Raw genomic sequence first — 9,141 nt, forward strand, 5'->3', positions numbered from 1 at the left:
GATAAAAAAAAAATACCCAAATCTTTCCAAGTACATCTCTTTCAGCAGAAATTAGCATATGTAGGGACCTCAGAGGTCACAGGGATATTTACCGATTGCTGGACAGCCTGGCTAGGAGGGGTTCCAGCCAGCCCTTCTGACACTCGCAGTGTGAATCCATGAAGATGAGCACATCCCCGGTTGCCCGTGCAGCTCCTAGCATCCGACCTCGGATGACTCCAAGCCTCTTGTTGCTCCGGATGAGTTTCACACCATCCAGCTTAGAGATGTATTCACTCAGAGCTGACTTCAGAGGCCCTGTCAGAAACAGAACGGTCACTGAAATGTTTTAGCTTTGATTCAAGCTGTTACAGAAAAGCAACAGGTAGTAGGAGATGCTACTTCTTGCTGGTAAAATGTTTTGGGGGCATTTCTTTTACCTAGCTAAGTAGGCCATGTTCCAAATATTCCCACAGCAGCATAATGTCAAAGAGAAGCAGAGATTAATGGAAACTGAGATTCACTAGGCGTGAAGCCATTCCTGTGGGAAATTTAATAGCCTCCTCTCCTGTTTTCAGCAAAAGGTGGATGCTCTCAGCATCTCATAAAAGGTGCAGATCAGAGTGAGATACTACAGGTGTTTGGCTTTCCCAAGCACTTTGGATTACTTTAGCAATGTGGAGTTTTCCACTCTATGCTTCAGCCAAAGTCCAAGTCTGGAAATTATTACAGCAGATCTGGTGCAGTGGGAGGGCTAAGATTTGCATACTGGGATCTTATTTTAAAGTAAGAAATTTCAGAGTGATTGGAAATGATGGGGAAAAAAGAAACGTATTTCAAAGTTGAAAGGCTAAACTGAATTCTAGGGATGGAAGAGTGAAACCTGGCAGCCAGCTCAGGGCTCTGCTTAGCTCTCTTCCTGAGGGTCCTCTTTGCCTTCTACTCTCCTCACACACTTCTTGGAGGAGGACAGTTTCTTCCCTGAAGCTTTGGAAAAAAGAGCTCATGTACAGAGAAATGGGGGCTACCTTGCTGGCTGAGATCGTCGACTAGGATGATATCCTTAAGGGAGGCCTTTGGGGCTGTGTTCATAATGCTGTGCACAGTTCTCAGCAGAGTAGACCAGGCTTCATCATGGAAACAGATGATGACACTAGCAGTAGGCAGACTGGAGTCATATTCTTGCTGTAGGCACCTGCATGGGATCAAATGAGGGAGACACTGGAAACACTGGTACAAGTGGCTACTTTTTTCTCAGAGCAAAGTTGTAACCTTCAAGGATGGAAAGCAGTTTAAGGTCTCAGCTCACATCTAATGAAGAAATGGAAGTATTAAGGTGTCCAAGGCTGGAATACAAAGTGAATATACGGGAATGACACTATAAAAATTAAAATATAAAAACAGTAAAGTTTTGCTATATTCTGAGATACTTTTTTCTGCTCGGGCTTCCTCAAAACACAGACCCCAAACAGAAATGGTCGAGAAGGTAAAGAAAAACTGAAAAGACAATTAGACAAAGCAGAGAGGGGTATAAAGCAGGTCAGTCAGCCTCTACCAATTTCCACATTTTCTCAAGTAACAGAGAAAAGAGCAAAGTGAAATGCAGTACCTTTAAGACTAACTAAGTAAAATAACTCATCCGCACAACAGATCAGTGTACCTGTGGACTGCCTGACCAGGATCCTAATGAATGGAGCCTGTACAGGAAAGAAATGCACCCTTACATGGGCAATGAAAACAAATATAGATACATTTAGGAAAGTAAATCTATTTTCCCTATAAAGTTTGTACAGTTTGCTTTTTCCAATGAAAATGAATCACTGATGAATGAGGCTCCCATCTGGGTAGATTCTCTCTGTGCCATTTTCTGCTACCTGCTTTACAACTCCAGGTACTGACACAATCTACTGCGAGACACCTGGCTGCATGAGTCACTGTATGGCGTTCCTAGAGATGCTCCAGAGTGCCAGCTGGGGCCCATGGCTCCTCAGTTTTCCATGGGGCCAAAATTTCACCCATGACACTGAAACAACTTCCATCAAAATTACAGTGAATTAGATGTTGCTTTGGCAACTCAAGCATTTAAGAATGAAAACTACTTCCTATTCATCCTCACAGAAACTGTGTATGAAAACTATAAACCCTCCCTCATCAAACAATGGCTGTTTCATAAATGTAAATAAAGGATCTACAAATCGCATTCATGACAAAAAGTGTTTTCTGATGTACCAGTCTTGGTTCAGAGACACAGGACACACTGTACTGTCATGAGGATGCACGTTTTCCAGAAAAGGCCTTCAAATGCCCATTGTAGAGGTGCAAAGACTGTGCCTATATATCTGCTTTGCCTACATTAGAAAACACATTTTAAAATCTTTCCATTTCCTGAGTAGCAGTCATTCAGTTTCCTAACTCATTCAATCTCCAGCAGCAAGAACTTCTTCAAGGAATTACAGAATTGGCTGAATGTGGCCTGTTGTTATTTCAGCATTTTTGTATTGTCAAGCAAATCATCATACAGATTTTACAGTGGTTGTTAAACATTTAGCTACTCAGCAGAAGCTCATGTAAGGGATATCATTTTAATATTGCTATGTTTATTACCATTTTACTTAGTGCTTCTATTCATGGACTGAGGCCCTAGGATGCTAGACACTATTCAGACACAAAGCTGCTTATCATTTAAGAGAATCCATAGTCTGAATGATTTAATAACAAATACAAATAAATGAATACTATAGATACACTTCTGGGAATATAAATTTAAAATTAGCACAATTATAATAATTTATTATAGTTTATAATATTTCACATTAATATCTTTTTGTATGGAGAGGCAAATTTTCCTGATGATTTTTACATTGTAATGAATCTATGTTGTCCTTGGTTTGCTAATTTTCTGTAATCAACAATATTGTTATTTCACAGTTTCATATGGGATAATTATTTCCATTTTCAGCAGGATGGAGACAAGGATACTGTCACGACTTGGCAGTGTTTGTATTTGCAGGCACAAGAATCTAGAGGTAATTAAGAAAAGTGAAGATCTGATGGAGTCCTTTTACTATAAGGCAGCTTCCAATCAGGAACATTCAGTACAGCTATAAGCACCTATATTTTGTGCCATAATACTACAATGCCTTGTTGCTAGTACTGTGGTTATAGCAAGAAAATAAGGCTGTTGTGGAATCTTAATTGGAAAAGAATTGAAAATAACTGTACTTGAATACATAACCTAGGTGGCGAGTGTTTAGTTGCCATGGAGATTGGCAAAGACTTGCAATATAGATATCTAATCTTCAGAAAAATGCAAAAGGGTACTGGTATACAGAAATACCTTCCCTGTAATTTGGAGCAGTTTCATAGACTGTCCATCATAAATTGGCATTTCAAAACGTCAGGGCTGTGACTGATATAAGACATAGTGATTTAACCCAATTTGTGAAAAATAAGGGATTGTCACATGCAGCAATGAACAGGAGAGCAATTCTGACATGGCAAAGACACTGCTGACAGGGACTCCCACTCACCTTCAGGAAAATGTCTCAGTGAGATTCAGGTCTGTTGTGGTTTAACCCCAGCCAGCAACTAAGCACCACACAGCAGCTCACTCACTCCTCCCCCCCCAGTGGGATGGGGGAGAAAATCGGGAAAAGAAGCAAAACTCGTGGGTTGAGATAAGAACGGTTTAATAGAACAGAAAAGAAGAAACTAATAATGATAACACTAATAATATGACAACAGCAATAATAAAAGGATTGGAATGTACAAATGATGCGCAGTGCAATTGCTCACCACCTGCCGATCGACACCCAGCTAGTCCCCCAGCGTTGATCCCCCCGCCCCCACTCCCCCCAGTTCCTATACTAGATGTGACGTCACATGGTATGGAATACCCCTTTGGCCAGTTTGGGTCAGCTGCCCTGGCTGTGTCCCCTCCCAACTTCTTGTGCCCCTCCAGCTTTCTCGCTGTCTGGGCATGAGAAGCTGAAAAATCCTTGACTTTAGACTAAACACTACTGAGCACCAACTGAAAACATCAGTGTTATCAACATTCTTTGCATACTGAACTCAAAACATAGCACTGTACCAGCTACTAGGAAGACAGTTAACTCTATCCCAGCTGAAACCAGGGCAAGGTCCCAACAGCACTCAGGTGGAAGCTATACTTTTGTAATGAAACTTAAAACATTTTAAGATACATTGTGAGTTCCTCTTTGCCCGGATACCTTTGACACTCAAACCCAAGAGAGGAAAACGGATCTTTTTTGGGGCAGAACCCCCATCACAAAAGTCACAATGGCAGGCTTGATTTAGGCCCACTGTCCCAGGAGGGTGTCAACAGCAGCTGGACCAACTGATAGTAGCAGAAAGCACTCTGAGGGATGAAGGTACCTCAGAGGATTAGCCTTGATGCAGAAGAAAACTTTCTAGTACAGCTGGACAAGTTATTAGGCTTTTTCACCCAGAAACCCTGGCTGTGTCAAAACTGATATTCAAAGTAAATGGGGCAAACCAAGGTACCTGATTCATCTGTTGTGGTATGGTTTACTGTGGGATCAGTAGGAGCGCTGGAAGAGACCGTTTTATGCACCTACTTTCTGAAAAGTAGCATAAAACATTCAACTGGGAAGTCATGCAAAGAGATGTGGGTTATGTTAGAAGCTGGGGTCAGGTGAGAGAGGTCTAAAGTATTGCTTTCCAGGTGAGGAAGTTGGATCCTGGGCTGTCAAGGCACAGCCCAGCCCGCAGGCTCTGGTTTATTTCCAGCAGAGCTCTGTACTGTTCGTAGTTATGCTGCTCATTGCTCCAATGCAAAGCACAACAGACCTCTTTATGTGATTTTCTGAGGAATGGCAGCTAAGTATGTCTTATGGCATTTACCTTGTATCTTACACTCCGGTTTAAGAGTAAACATGAAGTATGCAAGTGCAAAGTTTGGCCGGCCTTATTTTACAGTATCTGGAAGTGCTTCACAATTAGTACGCATAGCTTCTGGTGTGAAGAATTTGCTGTCTAATTTCAAGTGAAATGAGAGAGACTGAGTCCATGGAGCTAACTCACTGAAATGCCTCTAACTGGTCGGGTTCTCTCCAACTAAATAGTAACAGACATTATTAGGAGCAGCATGATTCAAACAGAATAGAGTAATAGACAATCTGATTCATTACTGGTTCACTCTCATTTTACACTGCTATAAAACTGGACTGACACAGTTGTGAGCTGGGCCCCCAGAGTAAATTACACCTAAAAAATATCACTGTGGTTTGTGTGTTAGGCCATAAAGGACAGGACTGGCTTAGAGGTAGACCTCTGCTGCAGGTTTATGATCTGGATTTAGATCTGAACAACTGCGAAGCCTCAGATGTTCAGATCTGTGGTTTCAATCTGGGCTGTATAAGCTGTGGTGTTGATAGCTCTTTAGGCAGTAACTAGTCAGACAGGAAAACCCATCCAAGAGCTCTGAGACCTTGGCTTAAATCTTACCAAGATTAGTATTAACTAAACCTGTCTCTTGTTGGATGGCCCTTCAGCTGCCAACGTAAAACTGTTTTTTGGCTCACATCACAGGCAGTAAACCACGGTCATCATTCCTCCTCTGAACATTACATAGTTCAAAGAGTTGCCAGTGAAGCATGGTGAAAAATAACTGAATTAATATCAGCATTTCATTATTCAATGGAGTTACCCAAATTAACACTGAACCTAGTCAGCAAGTGTAGAAAAGTTTCATTTCTCTTTCCTTAAGATTGTCCCCTTAAATTAGAGCCACCAGCTGCCTTTAAACATGTGAAAATGACCACTAGAAAAAAAATATCAGATATATTCTGTGTCTTTCTTAAACCGTTTTCTGGCACATCTTTCCACTGTGTCCTGGGGGAAAGCTACAATAGCTTTCGTTACAGGAGGCAAGGAAAAAAGATACCCACCCACGTCCCCTTCCCTCAGATAGATACACCTCAGCCCCTTTTTAACAAGCGTGATGAACTGCCCCTCCTGGGCTGTCCGGGTAACTGGCTCTCAAGTCTCCGGGCTTCAAACTCAACACGTGGGGCTTCAAACACAAGGCTTGTTCGATGGGGCCTTAGAGCCTGGCTGCTGCTAGCTACCGTGGTGTTGGCAGGTCTGGTCAGACACGCCGATCTCCACCTTCCTTCCTCCCAGCAGCTTCCTTTCAGTGTTTGTCGGGTCACCTATACTAAGCAAGCCGAAAGCCCCCACTCCTGACTCCTTCATCACCCCGTAAGCCCAGCGACCCCACAGGCCTGGCAGAGGCCCACCATGAGGAGATCGCTGGGGCCTTCCTTAAAGCGAGTCGTGGCGGCGGGCAGCGGAGGGGCGGCCGCTCGCTCCCCCCTGCCCCAACCCCTCCCCACGCAGCTGCTCGTCCCCTCACCGCAGAGCGGGCCGGCGGCAGGCGCAGCCGGCGGGTGGGCAGGGGCCCGGCCGAGCGGGGCAGCCGCCTTTCCCGCTCGACGACCCCGCAGGCCCTCGGCACCCCGTTCGCCGTGCGGATTCCCTTCCCAGCCCCAGCAGACGGACAGACAGACAACTCGGGGGGGTGGGGGAGCGGCGGGGACCGGGGCGCACCGAGCACCCCCCTGCCGCCGCCCGGCACCTGCTGCGGCGGAGGGCGCCGCGGCCGCCGGCAGGGGCCGCTGCCGCGCTGCCTGCCCACCCGCCCGCCCTCAGGGCGCCCTGTTGCCGTGGTGACGGGCCGGGCCGGGCCTGGCCGGGCCGGGCCGGGCCGGGGCGCCGTGTCCCGGCCACCCCGTCGCTGCGGTGAGGGTGTGGGGGAGGCGCAGGTAACGGCACACGGCGGCCGTCAGCTGGGTGGCGGCGCGCTCGTTCGTGTTCCCCTTTCTGAGCCGGTGCCCCCAGGAAGCCGTAGCTGCCTCCCTCCCCCCGACCGCTCCCGCCGCTTTTGCCGCCTGTCGGCTCCGGAGGGGCTGAAACACCCGCCGGCGTTTCGTGCAGCCTCTGCTGGCTCCGGCAGCACCTGCCGCGGTCTCGGGGTTGCGCGGGGGCTGTGGCCCAGGGCGGGGGCGGCCGTGGGGCTGGGCAGCCGCGGGGTGCCTGCGGGAGCCGGCTGGGGCGGCTCGGGCTGCCGCCGGCTGCGGCGCCGGGGCCGCCGGAGGGAGGCCGGGAGCGTGCCCGGCTCTGAGGAACGGGGGTGTGTTCCTCGCACAGCGCGGGGAAAGACGTTATCCCGAGCCGGAGGGGAGAGTCTGATAGGAAAGACGCGGGGTTTGGAGGAGGAGAGGTTCACGGGGGGGTGGTGACGGGGAAAGAGGCAAGTTTCCTCGCAGAAATGAAATAGGCTATTTTACTTACAACGGGTGTCGTACCTCAGGCAGCTCCCTGCGCAGAGAGATCCGCTCGCTGAGCGCTTCGTTAAAGCCATGGGTCTCCAGGCCGAGCGGCCGCTCTCCCGCAGCATCCCCTGCCCCAGCCTGCAGAGGAAGGGACAGGAGCTGGGAGTCCGCGTCCCCCTCTGCCTTCCCCTCCGGCCGCCTGCCCTGCTGCTTCACCACGCGATAGCCCTTCCTGGCCTTGCTGTGGTTCCTTTTGCCGGTGGGCGACACAATGGCCACGATCAGCTCATCCTCCCGCAGGGAGAGGAAAGGTGAGAGCCCGTCCAAAGGGTAATAGTGCTGGCTCTCCTCCTGGGTCTCCAGCATCTCTTGGGTCTCCGCAAAGTCCATCTGATACCCTTCCCGGAGGTTGAACTCCACGGGCTGGAAAGTCCCTTCCTTGCTCTGGTTGCTGGGTGGTGGATTCAGCGTTGTAACCATCAGTAGCAAAAAGCCCAGCATCAGCAGCAACAAGAGAAACTGTAGCTTACGTGATCCATATCTGCACTTCTTCCTCAAGAACATACTGTTGGTGACAAAACGATACAGATGGTCATGTTAAATATCACTTGGATCTTTCTCAGACTCCAGTCCTCGGGTTGCAGCAAAGCCCTGGTTTTCACTATCTGCCAAGAGGATTTTTTTGCTCCCCTCGCATTTCACTGATGCCATTTCATGCTTTCCTCTCTATTTACAGACAAAATAGAACATTCCTACTAATATTGCACTTACTGTAGTAAAACGTAGCATGGATCCAGTGAGATAAAGTAGATCCTTTATTATACAGAGTCCCAGGTTAGTTCGGAAAGCACATGTTTAGCTGATGAAAAGAGTAACTCAAGTTTTGATTTTTTTTCTTTTTAAATTCTAAGTAAAAATCAATTCAGTTTTTCCTTCCAGAGTAAATCCTGCTTCTTCAAAGTTTCCGGTTGCTGCCTGGATTGAAGCGCCTTATCTCTGAAAGCAGATCTGACAGCTCTCCCCCGTTCAGAGGCTTCAAGTTAACTGTGATCAACAGATGAGAACTAGTCGGTCCCTGACTTTGTTTCACACATAACTACGGCACTCAGTCAGGAAGCACTTTGCCAGACATAATACAGAGCAATGTGTGCGTCTTTCTCTTGGTCCTAATGCCCTCACTGTTCTTGTCCTATCAAATCAAAACTTTGCAAAAGTTGTAGGAGGTGAAATATAAGAAGCAAAACATTGTATTAGAAAAGAAATCAAGGCACACCACGAATCACTCTACTTCTGAATAGCCGTATTAAGCTAAGAATGCTCAGAGCAAGAAGCAAGAATTTTATAAACTGAGTAAAAGACGGAGTGCACATGATTTATTTAAGATTAGATTTATTCATATGGTACTGTGCTAGCTGGAGTATATAGTATATTTCATATTCAATAAATATTTACAGCTGTAGGGATTTTAACACTGACATAAGGATGCCAAATTGTCACCTGGCAGACTGAAGTTGTCTTCTCATCCATAAATTTGGTATTGCAGAACAAGCAGCACTTCAAGTTTTCATTAGTCCAGGAATGACATGTAGAAAGCCTGGGCTGGAACAACAGCTACTGACACTGAAAGAAAACAACTTCTGTGATTAAAAGGGGAGCTCAGTCTCTGAGGTCTGTTTGCTAATATTGCTGGCACGGGTGCTACTGGGCATGGACTGTGGCATTTTTGCTGCGAGGTGGATGCTTGTCCAATGGGAAAAGGGGTGAGACAGTCCACATTCTTCAGTGTCACATGCCTCTTGGTCTGGCAGAGATCAGGTATGGATGTAACTCAGGTGTTACCAACCCT

At 47.0% G+C, this 9,141-nt stretch overlaps 1 protein-coding gene across 4 annotated transcripts in view; it reads right to left on the reverse strand.

The window, feature by feature from the left end:
• The window catches only part of GALNT15 (polypeptide N-acetylgalactosaminyltransferase 15), a 30,387-nt gene extending 21,463 nt beyond the window's left edge, over positions 1 to 8,924 (reverse strand). For 2 of the 4 annotated variants that reach the window (XR_008236875.1, XM_052798751.1), the window contains exons 1-4: positions 8,793 to 8,924; positions 7,315 to 7,860; positions 1,008 to 1,174; positions 93 to 297 (exon numbers count right to left, since the gene is read on the reverse strand). Coding sequence is in view for 3 of the 4 variants with exons in the window: in XM_052798751.1 (XP_052654711.1) it covers positions 93 to 297; positions 1,008 to 1,174; positions 7,315 to 7,860; positions 8,793 to 8,818 (944 nt within the window). In the remaining variant the exon portion in view is untranslated. Of the gene's footprint in view, positions 1 to 92; positions 298 to 1,007; positions 1,175 to 7,314; positions 7,861 to 8,066; positions 8,420 to 8,792 lie in introns of those variants that run through there. The other 2 variants (XM_052798762.1, XM_052798777.1) reach the window with 2 other exon arrangements.
• Positions 8,925 to 9,141: the final 217 nt, after the last annotated feature.

This window comes from Harpia harpyja, chromosome 1, assembly GCF_026419915.1.
Source record: "Harpia harpyja isolate bHarHar1 chromosome 1, bHarHar1 primary haplotype, whole genome shotgun sequence".
Classification (NCBI taxonomy): domain Eukaryota; kingdom Metazoa; phylum Chordata; class Aves; order Accipitriformes; family Accipitridae; genus Harpia; species Harpia harpyja.